The sequence below is a fragment of the Leucoraja erinacea genome, chromosome 20 (genome assembly GCF_028641065.1).
Source record: "Leucoraja erinacea ecotype New England chromosome 20, Leri_hhj_1, whole genome shotgun sequence".
NCBI lineage: Eukaryota > Metazoa > Chordata > Chondrichthyes > Rajiformes > Rajidae > Leucoraja > Leucoraja erinaceus.
The window spans coordinates 21004151-21023815 of NC_073396.1; the positions used below are offsets into that span (position 1 = coordinate 21004151).

Sequence of the window (19665 nt, forward strand, 5' to 3'; positions counted from 1 at the left end):
GGGACGTCTAAATGTGATCTATATGTTTTTTTCCACAGTTAGTGTAGATACTGTGCAAGGGGAGGTGGTAACACAGTTATGATAGCAATGTTCAAGAGTTCAAGAGACAGAATAAGCAATGAAAAGAGGGGTAAATGGAAATGGGATTTGTTTAATATTGCATCATCTATATTCTATGTTATCCTGCTTTCACATCTTCCACATTAGGGGTAATTTTACAGAAGACAATTAACCTGCAAACCTGCACATCTTTGTAATGTGGGAGGAAACCGGAGCACCCAGAGAAAACCCAAGGGGTCATAAGGAGAACATGCAAACTCCACACAGATAGCACCTGTAGTCAGGTTCAAACCTAGCCCTGGTGCTGCGAGGCAGTAGCTCTACCAGCTGTGCATTGTGCCGCCCTTGTTACTGTTCTGTATTCTATGCTCTTTCTCCTTGACCAATTATTCCCTCGCCTCACCATGACCTCTGCTTAATCTTTATGAAACTGCTTTATTGGAGATCAATGTTATGTTGCTTTTGTTTTGCACAGTTAGAGTATGCTATTCTTCGAAATTTCACACAACTGAAGAAAATATACAGTTTCTACAGTAGTCTGGGGCACCAGCAATCTCCGGATAATGCCTTCCTACTGAGCCAGCTCCAGTTCTGGAGATTTCTCAAAGACTGCAAATTTCACCATTATGGTTTGAGTCTGGCTATCATGGATAGAATTCTTCACGGTAATTAAATCTTCCTCAGAGTTTTTCTTCTTTGAGACAATAGACTTTACTTTAGACATTAGAGATACAGTGCAGAACCAGGCCCTACTAGCACTATCCTACACACTAGGGACAATCTGCAATTTTTACCAAAGCCATCTCTGTACATCTTTGGATGTGGGAGGAAACCGGAGCACCTAAAGAAGACCCAAGTGGTCACAGAAAGAGCTTACAAACTCCGTGTAGACAGCATCCGTAGTCAGGATTGAAACCGGGTCTCTGGACCTGTAAGGCAGCAGCTCCACCGCTGAGTCACTGTGCCGCCCCAACGTGGATTTGTTGTGGATAATAATGCTGGTGTATTGTAGCCAATAACCTACAGGTTTTGAATACAATGGAGCTAATGATTCCTCGGAGGTTGACAGTCAGAGTGAAGAAGGATTCAATTGGGCAGGAGGGAGGAAGAGGAGTTAGACTGCAGAAGTGATACAGGAATTAAGATCTTGATGGGTAGAGGTGTTTCAGTAGCAGTAGATATGACTCTAGGGTGGTGAGTTGCCTCACTGAACATCTACAGAATATCCTGAATATGAACTGTGAAGAACCAGATGTTGTGGTCTACATCAGTACCAACAACATTGGTAGAAGAAGAGATGAAGGCCTGTTTCCAGTCATGGCAGATTCTAGAATCTGAGAGCACAGCCTCAGAATAAAAGGATGTACCTTCAAAATGGAGATGAGGAGGAATTTCTTTAGCCAGAGGGCGGCAAATCTGTGGAATTCATTGTCACAGACGGCTGTGGAGGCTGACATTGGATATTTATATGGCTAAAATTGATAGGTTCTAATTAAATTAGAATACAATCTTGCAATTTTACAAAGGATACAACATATTCAATTTTTTTTAATTAGTTTTAGAATTAACAAAGCTGTATTGATAAGAAGTGACTTCACCATCTCTACAATGTCCTAAATTCAGAGTATTTTGAATATAGTAAATGTTTATCCTCCAGCCATGCCAGATGTAAAGCCTCTAATTTTCTGTCTTTTGCAGAACAATTTACTACAGTGGAGGATACTCACTCTCCGTTTGACACACTGTTGTTGGGGAGGTTCCTGAGCTACATTGTCATCTTGGCCTACCATATTTACCACAAAGAGCATGAGTAAGAGACTCATATTTAGCCCATGGAGACATAAGGAACTGCCACTACTGATTTACAAAAAAAAACACACAAAGGGCTGGAGTAACTCAGCAGGCCCCCAGGCAGCATTTCCAGACAACATAGATAGGTGGAGTTTTGTGCCGGGAGCCTTCTTCAGACTAAAAACGATGACCCGAAATGTCATCTATCCATGTTCTCCAAACTAAAGAAGGGTCCTGACCAGAAACATCATAGCCTCCATCCATTTTCTTTTTATTAATTATTGAACTTTTTGTTGTTTAATATGGTATCTACTGAATACTATGTTAACTTGCCTGTTGTGCTTCTGCAGCTAAGAATTTCATAGTTCTGTTTCAGGACACATGACAATAAAACTCTCTTGACTTTCTTCTCCATAAATGCTGCCTGATCTGCTGGGTTACTCCAGCACTTTGTGTCCTTTTGTGTATTAACCAGCATCTGCAGTTGTTTGTTTCTACTGCCTACACAGTGATAATTCCTGACTCTGTTATAGCGGACAATCAGCAATAACGGACACCATTCTCATTTCAGAGGTCAGCGTCCTATTCTTGAAGATTGCTTTTCCAAACTAATGGCCAACAATCTTATTCCTTATGCCTGCGTTGTTCATGGTACGTCAATTCTACATATGCCCTTGATACTATGTAATTACTCATACTGTACTTAATGCAACAAACTACATGTGGGATTGCCAATAGTTTGAATGCATTATGAAGATTTTTAATACTGATTTGCAATCCATGAACGTGCTGTCCTTGCCATTTGTAAATTAAGAACCGTGTCCCTTTGTGTCTTGTTTTACTAGTCCCTCTTCCTCTGCTTGTACATACTAACTGTGCAACATTATTGTAAGCTTTCTAAATAATGCCATTGTTTCATATTATTGATTTGTTTGTTATCCATGTGCAGGTCACAATGACTTGCACAGGTAAGGGTAGACTTAGCCGTTAGAGATAAAGCGTGGAAACAGGACCTTCGGCCCACCTAGTCCGCGCTGACCAACGATACATTAATACTATCCTACGCACTAGGGACAATTTACAGAAGCCAATTAACCTACAAACCTGTTTGTCTTTGGAAACCGGAGCACCAAGAGAACGTACAAACTCTGCACAGACAGCAACCATAGTCAGGATCGAACCCGGGTCATTGGTACTGCAAGGCAGCAACTCTACAGGTGCACAACTGTGCTGCCCCGAATACTTAGATATTTAGACTTGATAGAAATATACAAAGTTATGAGAGGCACAGGCATGGTAGACGGTCAGAACGGTCCAAGGATGGAAAATTCAAATACTAGAGGGTACAACTTTAGGGTGAGAGGGACAAAGTTTAAAGGTGATGTGCGGGGAACGTTTTTTATACTGAGCATGGTATGTGCCTGGAACATGCTGCTGGGTATGGTTGTGGAGGCAGATGCGATATAGGTGTTTAAGAGACTATTGGATAAGTAGTCAAGAGTGTTTTATTGTCATATGTCCCAAATAGAACAACGGAATTCTTACTTGCAGCAGCACAACAGAATATGTAAACGCTGTAAACTATAGAAAATATATAATAATGAGAGAAAAAAAGACACACACACACACACACACACACACATACACACACACACACACACACACACACACACACACACAAGTGTGTGTGTGTGTGTATGTATATGTGTATATATATGCACACATACGTACACACAAAAAAAACACTAATAGTGCAATGAAAACAACAATAGTCTATGTAGTTCAGAGCTTATTTGAGGTTGTATTGTTTAATAGTTGAATGGGGAGAAGCTTTACCTGAACGTGGACGTTACAATTTTCAGGCTCCTGTATCTTCTTCCCAATGGCAGGGGTGAAATGATTGCATGGCCAGAGTGGTGTGGGTCTCTGCTTATGCTGGCTGCCTTTTAGAGGCAGCGACTACGGTAACTCCCTTCAATTGTGGGGAGGTCAGTGACAGTGATCACAACTTTTTGCCGTCTTCTTCGCTCCAGGGCATTCATGGCCAGGCCATGATGCAACCAGTCAATATGCTCTCTACTGTACACCTGTAGAAGTTCAAGAGAATCCTCTCTGACATACCAAATCACTGTAATCTTCTCAGGAAGTAGAGACATGGATATGCCATGGAGGGAGTATGCCATGCCATGTAGTATGGAGGGATATGGATTACGTGCAGGCAAAGAAGAGTTGGTCTTGGCATCATGTTCAGCACAGTTGTTATGGGCCAAAGGGCCTATTCCTGCGCTGCACTGTTCTGTGTAGGAAAGAACTGCAAATGCTAGTCTAAATCAAAGGTAGACACAAAATGCTGGAGTAACTCAGCGGGACAAGCAGCATCTCTGGAGAGAAGGAATGGGTGACGTTTCGGGTCGAGACCCTTCTTCAGACTGATGTCTGTAGACTGTACTGTTCTATCTTCTACTATTGTTTTTTAATTCAAATGAATCATTCAGATAGAAAAGGGAATGCAGATAGGCGAACATTATAACAAAGAAAAATCTGGGAGATAATGCCATGAATACAACCAACTATGTGCTTACTCCTTGGTCTCTGATTCCTGATGGATTCCCTTTATCTGCAGGGCGTTTATTTCAAGAACGTGAATGTACTACGATCACACTCGGCTATGCAAATAAATGCTGGGACGTGTACAGAACCTATTGTGAGCAGAAGCGTAGGCCAGCCAACACCAAGATCATGACAATGAGGCACTTCCTGTGGATGCTCAAGGTACATCTTTGATTGATGAATTGAATGAATGAATGAATGAATGAATGAATGAATGCATGAATGTGTGAATGATGGGTTGAATGAATGATGGGTTGAATGAATGAATGAATGAATGGATGGGTGGATTGAATGAATTGATGATTGATTGATTGATGGATTGAACGAATGAATGAACCAATTGATGGAATGAATGAATGGATGGATGGACAGATTGAAGGATACAGCATTGAAACAGGCCCTTCGACCCACCAAATCTATGCCGACCATGAGACATATTAAATAAAATCCAATATTTATGATTAGAGCAAAAAACATGCTGTTTGAGGGACTCAACCAGCTAGACAATGTCTGTGGAAGGAAATGGACAGAGGTTGTTTTGAGTCAGGAACCATCTTCAATCTTGAAGAAAGATCCCGACCCGAAACGTCATCTGTCCATTCCCCTCCACAGTTGTTGTCTGGCCCACTAAGCTCCTCCAGCAATTTGCTTTCTGCTAAAGTTTCCAACATCTTCCAGCAGTCTCTTATGTCTCCATTTTATGATTAGAAATGACTATATTTTGTACGATCACTTTTTATATATTTATCTGAACAAAAACATTTGTCTCACATTTTATTTTATTCCACAAATGCAGGATCTAAATTTATTGAGCAAGCATTTAACAGCAACTCGTATTGTCCAGATCTTGTCTCAGGATAACCCGGCAGTGTCTGATGGAACCTACCATAACATGGACATTGAGGTACCAGAGGTCTTATTTAAATCGTTTCCTGGGTCTCTGGCGCTGTGAGGTGGCAGCTCTACCAGCTTTGCCACTGTGCCCCCCCCCCGAATATTTATCTTAATAATATGTTAAATATATCAAACAGTATGGTTAATGTAAGTACCATTTTTTTCATCAGTCTTAAGAAGGAGAATCTCGACCCAAAACGTCACCTATTCCTTTGCTCGATACCCACTGCCTCGCCCGCTGAGTTTCTCCAGCATCTTTGCCTACCTACCATTTTTTTCAGATGGTTTTCTTGGAGTTTTTGGAAGCCCTTCTCTCGTGTGCAGCAGTATATGTGACCAAAAGAATGCTTGAGAATTCGGAAATGTCATCTGGAACGTCAAGTGGTGTGAATCTAACACACCTGGCAAGCACTGTGCCTGCTCAGGCAGGACAAGAACCTACAGACCAGGTAATCAAATACTTTAGATTTCTTTTTTTTAATGGAAATTGCTGTTTAACTCCAAACCAAATAAGAACAAACCCATCATGTGGATACATTTTATTTCTGTGCATTACAAAACATCACAGAGAGATATGGAGTCATACGGCATGGAAACAGGCTAAACTCTTCCATGCTGACCAAGATGCCCCATCTAAGCTAGTCAGTCCCATTTGTCTGCATTTGGCCCATATCCCTCTAATCTATGTACCTGCCCAAATATCTTTTAAATGCTGTTATAGTTAAACGTTGCAAAAGTACTTGCCTCAACTACCTCCTCTTCATATACCCACCACCCTCTGTGTGAAAAAACTGCCCTCAGGTTCCTATTAAATTTTTCCCCTCACTCCTTAAACCTATGTCCTCTGGTTCTTGAGATAGAGTCAAGAACAAGAGTCAAAAACGCGTTCTCCCTGTAACCACGTGGGTTTCCTCCAGATGCTCTGGTTTCCTCCCACATCCTCCCTAAAAAAACACGAGGGTTTGTAGGTTGGTTGCCTCTGTAAATTGCTCCTAGTGTGCAGGCAGTGGATGGGAAACTGGGATAACATAGAACAAGTGTGAACAGGAGATTGATGGTTTGTGAGAACTCAATGGGCTGAAGGACGTGTTTCCATGCAATATCTCAAAACAAAGACTGTATTAATATTATCCTTTAAATTAATCAGCAGGTCACCATCCAAGAATACATTTCTCCTGAACCAAATGGACGCGGCGCAAAATCTCTCCTGAAGAAACGTGGAGAAGCTAATGGAGTCGGTACAAGGAGGTCAGAGGTTTGTATGATGATTATGGATCTCTTTTACACATAATAGATGTTAAAAAAACTTATTTTTCTGGTGCATTTTATGTTAAATTTTATTTTGTGCTTTTTTCACTTACTATGGCCGTATGGTAACTGAAATTTCACTGTACCTTAGTTAGTTAAGTGATAATAAACACGAACGAACTTGAATACTATTCTCGCCTGTTTCATCATCCATTTGGCACTAAAACGCAACGTGCTGCAGTAACTCAGCGGGTCAGACAGCATCTCTGGAGGACATGGGCAGGAAATGTTTCAGGTTGGGACATTTCTTCAGATGACAGAGATGCTGCCTGACCCGCTGAGTTACTCCAGCATTTTGAATTCCACACAAGTTTCCAGCATCTACTGTTTCTCCACAGTTTTGGACAAGTTGGGTTCAGTTAAAAGAAATCCATCAGGAGAAAAGAAAAGCTCAGATTCATAACAAATATAAATGTTCTGAATTTTAGCATACATATCAACAAGCTGCATTGATAGATCACCCACAAAATACTAAAAAAGAAAGCGTTGGAGTAACTTGGGCAGTATCTCTGGAGACACAAAGTGCAGGAATAACTCAACGGGTCAGGCAGCATCAACCCGCTGGAGTTACTCCAGCATTTTGTGTCTTTTTTGTAAGCCAACATCTGTAGTTCCTTGAATCTAAGTAGAATCATTTGTTTTGTACAATTGTCCAATGCCCCAGGGCTTGGAAGTTGCAAATTGTGCAAGGGGCAAAGATTAACTTTCATATCTGTTCCAGCGGAGGAAAAATAAAGCATCTGCCTCATCAGCTGAGAAGTCCACAAAAGCATCCGCCCATCATGGTAAGTTCAACAAATGAATGCATGCAGCAGTCACAACACAATATGAGGATCTCTATCGATAACAATTACTTTAGAAAATGGATATTTGCCTGCCAACTCTACTCAGCCTTTGCTAATTCATTGAACAATAGTTTAGTTTATTGTCACGCGTACCGAGGTACAGGGAAAAGCATTTGTTGCGTGCTCACCAGTTAGCAGAAAGACTATGCATGATTGCAATTGAGCCATCCACAGTGCACAGATACATGATAAAGGGAATAATATTTAGTGCAAGGTAAAGTCCAGTAAAATCCGATTAAAGATAGTCCAAGGGTCTCCAATGAGGTAGATGGTAGCTCCAGACCGCTCTCTTGTTGATAGGATGGTTTAGTTGCCTGGTAACAACTGGGAAGAAACTGTCCCTGAATCTGGAGTTATGCATTTTCACACTTCTGTATTGCTTGCCTGATGGGAGAGGGGTGACGAGGGATTGACCGGGGTGAGACTGGTCTTTGATTATGAAGGTGGTCTTGCGGAGGCAGAGTGAAATATAAATGGAGTCGATGGAAGGGAGGTTGGTTTATGTAACGGCCGCTATTCTCCCCAATTTCTTGTGGTCTTGGAAGGAACTGTACCGAAAAAAGAACGATTGTGGGAACTTAAACATTGGTTCTATAGCGCAACTGACCCATGGAAACCTAAACACCACAGGTCTACTTCTCACCCTGGACTTGGTCAGTATGGACAAGTTGGGCCAAAGGGTCTGTTTTTGTGGTGTGTGACTGTGGCTCTTTGACCCTTTGAGTTCCTCCAGTTCCTTGTGACTCTATCTAAACATATTGATGGGTTAGCCATATTGGGTGGTGGCAATTAACCAGGTTTGGTCTCTGGATGTCCACCATTCATGGTTCCAGCTGAATTATGCTGGTGGGCTGAACTATAAGGAACCTTCAAGTAGAATTGTTGAATGCTGCAGATCAAAAGGAACTGCAACAAAATGTTTAGTTTAGTTTAGTTTAGAGATTCAACGCGGAAACAGGCCATTCGGCCCACCGGGTCTGTGCCGACCAGCGATCCACACGCATTAACACTATCTAACACCCACTTGGGACAATTTTTACATTTACCAAGCCAATTAACCTACAAACCTGTACGTGTTTGGAGTGTGGGAGCGAACCGAAGATCTCGGAGAAAACCCACGCAGATCACGGGGAGAATGTACAAACTCCGTACAGACAGCACCCGTAGTCAGGATCGAACCCGGGTCTCCGACGCTGCATTCGCTGTAAGGCAGCAACTCTACCGCTGCGTGGCAAAGAAAGAGCCATCTAATTAGTCCCATTATTGTGAGCAATTTTGGGCTCCATATCTGAGGAAGGACTTGTTGGTGCTGGAGAGGGTCCAGAAGAGGTTTACAAGAATGATCCCAGGAATGATTGGGTTAAAATATAATTTGCGTTTGACGGCACTGGGCCTGTACTCGCTGAAGTTTAGAGGGATGAGGGGAGACCTCATTGAAACTTACTTAATAGTGAAAGGCCTGGATAGAGTGGATGTGGAGAGGATGTTTCTACTAGTGGGAGAGTCTAGGACCAGAGATCAAAACCTCAGCATAAAAGGATGTATCTTTAGGAAGGAGATGAGGAGGAATTTCTTTAGTCAGAGGGTGGTAAATCTGTGGAATTAATTGTCACAGACAGCTATTGATGCCATCAATGAATATTTTTAAGGCAGAGATTGATAGATTCTTGATTAGTGTGGGTGTCAGATGTTATGCGAAGAAGGCAGGAGAATGGGGTTGAGAGGGAAAGATAGATCAGCCATAATTGAATTGCGGAGTAGAGTTGATGGGCCAATGGTCTAATTCTGCTCCTACAACATGAACTCATGAACTCACTACTGCCCTCACCCTAGTAGCCCTGCAAATATTCTCCTTGTAGTTATCATGTATGTTGCACTTAATCTTCTTTGGCTCCAGCATGGTCTCATGAGTTGGTAACAGTAATCAAAAGATATTAGAACATGCACATGGTCTGAAGGAGGGTCCTATCCAGAAACGTCACCTATCCATGTTCTCCAGAGATGCTTAGTTTAGTTTGGTTTAGTTCATTGTCACGCATACCAAGGTGCAATGAAAAGCTTTTTGTTGTGTGCTATCCAGTCAGCAGATAGACTAGACATTATTACAATTGAGCCTTGTACAGATAAAAGATAAAGGGAATAACGTTTAGTGCAAGATAAAAATACAGTAAAGTCTGCATCCTGGGGGCATGAACATCGAATTCTCCCAATTTTGTTAGTCCTTGCTATCTCTTCCCCTTCCTCAGTCCCCCTGCTGTCTCCTCCCACCCCCCAGCCTTCGGGCTCCTCCTCCTTTTTCCTTTCTTGTCCCCCCCCCCCCCACCCCCGATCAGTCTGAAGAATGGTTTCGGCCCGAAACGTTGCTTATTTCCTTCGCTCCATAGATCCTGCTGCTCCCGCTGGGTTTCTCCAGCTTTTTTGTGTACCTTCGATTTTCCAGCATCTGCAGTTCCTTCTTAAACATTTGCTCTCACCAGTTCTGCTATAGATTCATTCATTTTGGACTGAAATAAGGTGATACCTCTTTAGTCAGGGTTGTGAGTTGTTGGAATATTGCATCATAGAGGGCAGTGTATTTTTGTCATTGCGTATATTGAAAGGTGAGACTGATAGAAATTTAGACACCTTGGGAATGAAGGGACACAGGGATTGGGCAGGAAAGAAGATTGGTGGTGGAAGTGATGATATTGAGTGACAGAGCAGCCTTAGAGAGGTTGAATGACGTAACCCTGTTTGACTTGTCAGTCTGAAGAAAGGGTCTCGACCCGAAATGTTGCCTATTCCTTTGCTCCCTAGATGCTGCCTCACCCGCTGAGTTTTTCCAGCATTTTTGTCTTATCAAGCTCTTTTTGATTGATTGATTGAAAGATACAGCATGAAAACAGGCCCTTAGGGCCACCAAGTCCATGACGACCATCGATCACTTGTTCACACTAGTTCCATGTTATCCCATTTTCTCATCCACTCCCAACACACCAGAGGCATTTTACAGAGGCCAATTAACCCGCGAACACCCGTTAATGATTACGAGCTGAACGCTCTGCTTGGGAATGCCTAGTAAAAAGTCGGTTTTTTAAACCATTTTTTCAGGTAGGTTTGTAATACCTACTAGATGCTGCCTCACCCGCTGAGTTTTTCCAGCATTTTTGTCTATCAAGCTCTGTTTGATTGATTGATTGAAAGATACAGCATGAAAACAGGCCCTTAGGGCCATCAAGTCCATGACGGATGTGGAAGGAAACCAGAGCACCCACAGGAAACCCACTCAGTCACAGGGAGAGGGTGCAAACTCCATACACAGACAGCATCTAATATCAGGATTGAACCCAGGTCGTTGGTGCTGTGGGGCAGCATGGGCCATTTGGAAATGGTGATTTTCTGAATATCCGCCATGTTTCAACGGATTCTAACAATGAGCTTATTGACTTGTACAGATCAGGGCAAATCTGCAGCTGTGCTGAAACCAGCTCAGAAGGAAGAGGAGCTAAACCAGAACATTTCCCAGTTGCAGCCTGGTGAGAACGTCTCTGGAGATTCACAGAGTGAAATGAGTGATTATGGTGAGACATCTTTTATTTGTGTGCTTGGGGCTTTTCCTGCATTTTCATAGTGAGATGTGATTTCAGATCTCATTGCCAGTCGCCATTAGAAGAAGACATGACGTACATAATCTAAACAAAATGAGAAGTTATTATCTTCCATAAGTTTGCGATCAAGGAAGAGGTGGTATTGGGTCACTTGATCTGTACTTAGGTGGATAAATCCCCAGGGCCTGATGAGATCCATCTCAGGTTATTTTAGGAGCCAAGAGAGGAGATTGCAGGGGCCATGATGAAGATCTTTGTATCCTTTCTAGCCATTGGTGAGGTCTCAGAGGACTGGAGAGTAGCTAATGTTGTTTCTTGAGTTTAGTTTATGAGTTTAATTTGAGTTTAGTTTATTGTCATGTGTACCAAGGTACAGTGAAAAGCTTTTGTTGCGTGCTTGGTTGGGGGCCATTTTGGATCAACCTCTTTAAGAAGAGTAGTAGAGATCATCCAGGAAATGATTGGCTGCTGAGCCTCACGTCAGTGGTAGGCAAACTATTGGAGAGGATTCTTCAGCAATAGGATCTGGTTACTTTGAGAAGAAAATGGGATAATCAGGGACAGTCAGCATGGCTTAGTCTGTGCAGATCATGTCTTATGAATTTGATTGAGTTTTTTTAAGGGGGTTATGGAGGTGATTGATAAGGGTAGGATGGCATATGTTGTCTGAATATATTTCAGTAAGGCATTTGATAAAGTCCCTTATGGAAGGTGCATTCAGAAGCATGGGATCCACAGTGATCTGGTAGTTTGGATTCCAAGCAGCCTAACCCGTGGAAGACAGTGGTGGTGGAAATTGTTACTTTGGAGGAAGGTGTGTAACCGGTAATGTTCCACAGGGATCTGTGTTGGGACCTGCTTTTGTGATATATATAAATTATTTGGATGTAAAGATAAATGGGTTAGTTTGTAAGTTTACAGACAACACCAAAATAAATAGAGTTGCAGACAGTGAGGAAGGCTGTCAAAGGATACAGTGGGATATAGATGCATTACTGAAATGGGTGGAGAAATGACAGATTAAGTTTAATCCAAGCAAGCATGGGATGTTGCACTTTGATTGTAAGCAGAAATATAATTAATTTAGTTTAGTGTAGCTTAGTTTATTATTGCCACGTGTACAGTTCAGATATTGGCAAGATCCTTACAGCATTGATATACAAAGGGACCTCGGGGTCCAAGTTTATTGCTCCCTAAAATTGGCAACACAAGTAGATAGAGTTAAATAAGGAATTTCCTATGCTTGCCTTCATCGATTGGAGTATTGAATATAAGAGCCAGGAAGTTATGTTGCAGATTTATAAACGTTTGGTTTGTCCACATTTGGAGTATTGCGTGCAGTTCTGCACATCCCATTACAGGAAGGATGTGGTGGCTTTGGAGAGGCTGCAGAGGAGGCTTCCCAACACGTAGGGGTGTCTTCAGGAGATGAGTGGAGGGGAGATGGCACAATCGCACCAATGTAAAATCTCTGCAATTAATAATTATCTTTCATAAATTAAAACAGAAAATGGCAGAAACACTCAGTAGGTCTGGCAGCGTCTGTGAACAGAGAAGCAGCTTACATTTCAGGTCTGAAAGCTTTCACTCTTGATTACCTCGCATTGGTGATGCTGCGATGACTGAATGTGAGCAGAACATATGTTTACACACTCACATATTCAATCACACATAGAAAATAGAACAGTGCAGCACAGGAACAGGCCCTTAAGCTCACAATGTTTGTGCTGAACATGATGCTAAGTTAAACTAATCTCCTCTGCCTGCATGTGATCCATATCCCTCCACTCCCTGCATCCACTCACAGACATTTGCACTGACGGTCACTCTCAAACATTCATAAACTTACTAACACATTTAAATCTGAATGCATTATACGAGTCAGCCACAGCTTTTATATTGTCAATCAATATGACACTGCTCTCACAGTTCTTAATCAGATTGTTAAAAAGTCTTTACTTCGTTGAGTTAATTCTTATCGCCGTGAATAAATCAGTGATCAAATGTTTCTTTTCATTTAAGGTAAAGGATCAGAAGATTTGCAAATTGCGCTCAAGCTACTCGAAACAAAAGTAATGTCTGCCAAGGCTCCATCACTGAAACCTGAAGTCAAGTCAGGGGCTGAACTAGAATTGTGGCTGAGTCAAATCTGCTTCTTCTTCTTGAAGAGACTATTCCCAGCCTATGAACATGTGGAGGTCTTGAAGCTAGAGGCAAGGAAAGACATTCTGCAACAGAATGAACTGGAACACCAAGCAATGATAACGATTGAAATGAGGTCTGTATCCTAGCCTTACTGGAAAACCTCATAGTAACCACACAACGGGATTCTACCCCTTCCAGTGGCCCAGAGGGAATCGTATGGTTCTGCCTAACCTAAAGCAAGGTTACTAATCTAAAAAGCTCTTCAATCCTACTATCATATCTGCCTCCACCACCAGGCACTCGAGACTCTGTGTGAAAAAACTTGCCCCACACATTATATTGTTTATGATGGTGTTTACAGAGCACTATGTTTACATATCTGTTGTGCCGCTGCAAGTGAAAGTTTCATTGTTTCGGGACATATGACAATAAAACACTCTTGACTAAACTTTGCCCCTTTCACCTTAAAGCTATGTTTTCTAGTCTTTGACATCTCCATCCTCGGAGAAAAGGTTCAGACTATCTACTCTATTTATGCCTCTCGCATTTTAAGAGACTTGTAGAAAGGCACACGGGTATGTAGGGAATGGAGGGATATGGGATCATGTGCAGGTAGTGGAAATGAGTTGAAGATAGATACAAAATACTGGAGTAGCTCTGCATCTCTGGAGAAAAATAGGTGACATTTCGGGTAGGACCCCTTCTTCAGACTGAAATTAGAGGTGGGGGGGGGGGGGGAATAAACTGGAAGCGTGAAAAGGCCAGAACAAATCAGTTTATTGTCACGTGTACCGAGGTACAGTGAAAACTTTTTTTTGCTTGCTAACCAGTCAGCGGAAAGACTACACGATTACAATCGAGCTGTCCAGTGTAGATATACGATAAAGGGAATAACATTTATTCCAGTATTGACATTAATTGGTACATGTGACAATTCAATTGAATTATGGATCTTGATCAGCATGGACACTGTGGGCTGAAGGGCCTGTCTGCGCCTGTACTGTTCTATGCTCATAACTGTCAAAGTTTCCTCAATGCTCCTCCAACTTTGTCTGTTCTAATCTGATTACAGGTTGAAAGATGAAGGCATAAAATGCAGCCAGGAGAATGAATCGTCATTGAATGCTGGATCACAAAGTGACGAAGATGATAAAAACTATGTTCCACAGAAGGATAATATTTCTGTCATATCCTCTAAAAAAAGCAGCGGAGTCAGAAAGAAGAAAAAATCCGTATGACTTGGGTCCTCACATATAAACGGGGACTAATTTTAATAAACCATTGTTATTAACAATTTTCTAACTTTCACTGAAACCTAAAATTGGAATAATTAGTGTCTCTGTTTAAATATGTCATACCAGGGCTTAGGCAGAGGAATATATCTTAGAGGAATATATGTTCTATTTAATAGGATAGAGGGCTATGGGGAGAAGGCAGAATAATGGGGTATAGAGTGAAGGATAGATTAGTCATGATTGAATGGCAGAGTAGACTAGAGGAGCAGAATTAGGCATTTTCAGCTCATCGAGTCTACTCCGTCATTCAGTCATGGATGATCTATTTTTCCCTCTCAACCCCATTATCTGCCTTCTCCCCATCACCTTTAACACCCTTACTAATCAATAAAGAGCTGCAGGTGAGAAAAGACCAGGGTTAAATCAGGGACAGCAGCAGATTGCCTCAGACAGGGAGGTGCCCTGGAATGTCAATTGATGGTTGGGGAAGTATGATATCAAGAGGGATACAATGTGGCGCACTGTGGAACTGGTTAAATGACTAGGGTGGAAGAAGGCGAAAAAGGGGAAGAGGTGAGGAGTGTTAGTAGAAGCTCTACATCATGGCAGACTCCGAACTCGTTGAGGTGGAGGCGGAGCAGTACAAAGGTGTTTATTGAGGACATGTCATTCTATGATTCATTCGCAGCCAAAGATAGTTCACAGCCCAGACCTCTGCAATGCAGGAGATGAGCACCAGAGGGCACTCTCACGCCTCAGACCGCAACAAACCAAGTTTCTCTTTCGAAATTCACCTCCAGCTCGTTTGCTTCCATATCTAACCCTCAGCCGACTGGAAATTCACCGAGGAATTCAGTTATTTTGTCATCAAAACCAAACCACTGTTCTTGAGTACATACTCTACAACACCGAGTCAGTGCTGCACTGTCTGTGATACCATCGTTCCATGTCAGGTGTTAAACTGACGCTCTCAATGACTTTTCAGGTGGGTGTAATAGATTCTATTGGCACTGCAGTATTCTGAGAAAAAGCATCCCTTGGTCAACATCTACCCATCTGCTAACACCACCTGGGAGCAACTTAGCTCTGTATGGAGTTTTCAAGAAGGAACTGCAGATGCTGGAAGATCGAAGGTACACAAAAATGCTGGAGAAACTCAGCGGGTGCAGCAGCATCTATGGAGCGAAGGAAATAGGCGACGAGCTCTGTATGGAGATCAGTTGCTGTGATGTCCACAATACAATAGTGACAGTACTTATGTGCAAGGATGGATACAAAGTGCTGCAGTAATTCAGCAGGTCAGGCAGTGTCTCTGGAGGATGTGGAGTTACTCTAGCACTTTGTGCCTTCTTTTTTGTAAACTAGCAGATGCAATTCCTTGTTGCTACTCAAAAATTTCAATTCCAGTTAGCCACAATATATGCCAACAAAAAATCTTCAATTTTCCCTTTATCTTAACATAATTGCAGAAAGCCAACAACTCCATAAATTAGTGCAGATAGATTTTATTTTATTTTTAAAAAATGCATCATTACATGGATAAATCAGCACCTTGTCTCTCAGATAAACCCGTTTCACTTTGAGGAAGTGAAGAAATTAAAGATGGCAGAACACACAAATGCTAAAACATAATCTGTCTGGGTATATATACCTGCAGTTGTCTGATATGAAAACTAAGTTTGACGTACAAAAGATCTGCTAATTTTTAAGCCAATAACTTAAATGCATGCAACACACAATTTCACACATCTAAGGACATGACTTTTGAGTGCTTTGAAAAATCTGCATTGCTATTAAGACTGGGAAGTAACGTCTATCTGCAAGTAGTTTTTTGGCTGAGAAAGGCAGGGACAGGATGTGGTAGTCTGGGTGCAAACCAAACCAGCTGTCATATTGTAGCTGGCTACCTCCAAAACCAAACACCACGGAAGTTATTGGACAACTGAAAACTCCAATACGCTGATAAAGCTCCTTGGATTAACTAAGATCTTGTGTACAAATGTTTACACAAGGCATATATGTCCCAGGACACAAAGTACTGGAGTAACTAAGTGGGTCAGGCAGCAATTCTGGAGAACATGGATAGATGATATTTTGGGTTGGGACCCACCTTCAAACTAGGTGACAATTTGGGTCGGGACTCTTCTTCAGACTGACCTGAAATTATGCCAACATATGTTCTCCAGAGATGCTGCCTGACCCGCTGAGTTATTCCAGCATTTTGTGTCCTTTTTATAAACCAGCATTTGCAGTTCCTTGTGTCTCTTTATTTCCCAGGCCTTGTTGAACATACAAATGTGGGACACTGTTTCTCCAAACTGAATAAATCTTCAAAAATACACAGGTGTTCAAGTCATAATGGCATGTTACTCCCAGCGTCCGTGTCTGAAACTATTACAGTATGTGTAGTAGTTTTGTTCAAAGTTAAAACTGCACAGGACATCAGGAGCTGATGCAGTGTAACTTACACAATAACCCACACAATACTGAGCAAGAATACTTCCTGATAAACACAGATCACTTCAAACAGAAACCCACATCTACTTATAAAAAAGGGACCCACATTATATCAGATCACGCAGCTTTCATTAGAGAATACACTTTTTTTAATATATAAAATACCCAGTGATCAACTCTCCTAAACAAGAGTTAACATAAATAAAGCAAAAAATACAGACACAATGGGAAAGTTAAAATCTCACTCAAATGTCATTGTTAATTTATTTTTTTACAATACAAGCTTGCCATATATTACAGAATGGAATGATAAAGTTCTCATTCTTTTAACTCCATTACCATAAATATTTAAAATCTAATTATCTTACATTTCATGGAAATTTCCTATCACAGCGACTGCTGTGCGCAAGCTGAAGGTGAGCCCTTTCCCTTCCAAGAACGAGCGGGATTAATGGGAATACCATCGCCGTCACTGGCATAACTTATGGGATGGAGTTTGTTGGCCACAGTGGCATCATCCATGGTTCTTCCTTGTGCCCTCAAGCTGACTGGTGTCACCCCACATCCCTGTCCCGTAACTGAAGCCACGATGAGCAGCGAGATTCAGCTCCGTTAATCCAAGAAGAAAATGTTGTTAAACTGAGTTGCACAGAGTTTCTTGACTTCCTCTGGATGGAGTAAGAACACAGTAAAAAAGTCAGAAGGGTTTTACGAGCCAAGGGCATTTCATTGTCGAAACAGTAGAAACAATAAACTGCAGATGCTGGTGAATGCACAAAAGGACACACAGTTCTGGAGTAATTCAGCGGGTCAGGCAGCATCTCTGGAGAACAAGGGCAGGTGACGTTTCCATTTGGGACCCTTCTTCAATCTGAACCAGAACTCGACCTGAAACATCACCAAGCCATGTTCGCCAGAGATGCTGCCTGTTCCGCTGAGTTACTCTAGAACTTTGTGTCCTTTTGGACATATAATTCTTGTACGACCAGCAACAAAACACTAATTCTTACTTGCAGCAGTTTAACAATTCCATTAATACAGATAATATATATTTTTTCATTCAATAAATTAATAACTGTAAAGACCAATGTCCATAGTGCAACCAAAGAGAGTCCATAGAAGTTCATGGTTGTTGCGGTTAGTGTTTTGTACTGTTCAAGAGCCTGATGGGTTGTTGGGAAGAAGCTGTTCCTGAACTTGGTGGTCACAGTTTATGGGCCCAGTTGAATTTATTATTGTCACATATACTGAGGTACAGTGAAAAGCTTCTGTTTGCATGCAATCCAGTCAAAGAAAAGACTATACATGATTACAATCAAGCAGTCCACAGATAAAGGAGAGATTGAAGTCCGATAATGTTACAGATTAAAGATAGTTCCAAAGGTCTCCATGAGGTAGATTGGAGGTCAGGACCAGACTCTAGCTGATGAGAGAACCGTTCAGTTGCCTGCTAACAGAATTGTTGACTTTGTACATCATGACTGCAATCTGAAGATCCAGCAGCAGATTGATTCTTGGTCCAAATTCCAGCATTGTAGTCTCTTATATCTCAACAATTCCATGACATGAAATTACTTTAGACTTTAGACAGCGCAGAATCTGACCCATCGGACCACCGAGTCTGCGCTGACCACCGATCACTAACTCTAGCACTATCCTACACACGGGACAATTTACAGAAGCCAATTAACCTGCAAACCTGCACCTCTGGAATATGGGAGAAACTGAAGCACCCGGAGATATCCCACGGAATGAGCAAACTGCTTACAGACAGTACTTGTAGTCAGGATCAAACCTGGGTCTCTGACACTCTACCACTACACCACAGTGCATCAACAATCAAGAGTGTTTTATTGAATTGTCCACGCGACATGTTAACGACTGACGATATGGGATCTGATAACGGTTGGTGAGACTGCTCTAGAAACACTTGGTCCCTCAAAGTTAATGCTCCAGTGACCCTCCATTTTGTGTCATTTACAAAGCCTCTCCCCTTCCAGTGTTCATCTAGCTTCTTCCCAAAAACATCTCAGCTATTTGGTAAAAAAGGCTTCTGATACATTGGCCTTCATCAGACAGGGTATTGCGTATAGAAGTTGGGATGTTATATTACAGTTGTACAAGATGTTGGTGAGGCTGCATTTGGAGCATTGTGTTAAGTTTTGGTCACCCTGCTATAGAAAGGATGTATTAAGGCATATAGATGTCATTACACACAGATTTTATAACATTTAAAAGCCATTTGGATAGATACATGGATAGCATAGGTTCAGAGGGATATGGGCCAAATGTAGGCACGTGGGACTAGTGTTGATGGGACATCTAATTGGTATGGGCAAGTTTTAGCGAAATGTCTGTTTCCGTGCTATATGACTCCATTTGCCTCAATGTTTCTCGTACTACTGAGTTCAAAGTTCTGGGCACCTCATCACATTCTTTCTTGAATAGCCATAGAAAGAATACAAGATAATTTCCCAGCGTGATAAGGAGGTCAAAGATGTTACATCTAATTCTCTTAACTTTTCCTGGGTTTCATGTTGGTCAAAATAAAAAGCTTTTAATGGGGAGACATATATTTGGTTGGTTTAACAGTCAACGACCACTGGGGCGGCACACAGTGGCGCAGATGGTAGCTGCTCTCTCACAGCGGCAGAGTCCTGGGTTCAATCCTGACCCCGGATGCTGTCTTGTGTGGAGTTTGCATGTTCACCCTGTGACCGCGTGGGTTTCCTT

General features: G+C 41.9%; 2 protein-coding genes across 8 annotated transcripts in view; one reads left to right on the plus strand and one right to left on the minus strand.

Moving 5' to 3' along the window:
- Positions 1-14684, plus strand: part of rsph10b (radial spoke head 10 homolog B) — a 30796-nt gene extending 16112 nt beyond the window's left edge. Inside the window, exons 10-20 of one of the 4 annotated variants that reach the window (XM_055651587.1) lie at positions 536-725; positions 1759-1870; positions 2423-2502; positions 4475-4623; positions 5258-5365; positions 5637-5804; positions 6503-6610; positions 7385-7448; positions 10943-11068; positions 13118-13373; positions 14313-14591. In XM_055651587.1, coding sequence (XP_055507562.1) covers positions 536-725; positions 1759-1870; positions 2423-2502; positions 4475-4623; positions 5258-5365; positions 5637-5804; positions 6503-6610; positions 7385-7448; positions 10943-11068; positions 13118-13373; positions 14313-14478 — 1527 coding nt within the window. In that variant the 3' untranslated portion in view covers positions 14479-14591. Of the gene's footprint in view, positions 1-535; positions 726-1758; positions 1871-2422; positions 2503-4474; positions 4624-5257; positions 5366-5636; positions 5805-6502; positions 6611-7384; positions 7449-10942; positions 11069-13117; positions 13374-14312 lie in introns of all 4 variants that reach the window. The other 3 variants (XM_055651586.1, XM_055651585.1, XM_055651588.1) reach the window with 3 other exon arrangements.
- Positions 14685-15966: 1282 nt separating this feature from the next.
- ccz1 (CCZ1 homolog, vacuolar protein trafficking and biogenesis associated) overlaps positions 15967-19665 on the minus strand; it is a 30014-nt gene continuing 26315 nt past the window's right edge. For all 4 annotated transcript variants that reach the window (XM_055651604.1, XM_055651605.1, XM_055651606.1 and 1 more), the window contains one exon: positions 15967-17600. In XM_055651604.1, the coding sequence (XP_055507579.1) occupies positions 17545-17600 (56 nt within the window). In that variant the 3' untranslated portion in view covers positions 15967-17544. The remainder of the gene's footprint in view (positions 17601-19665) is intronic.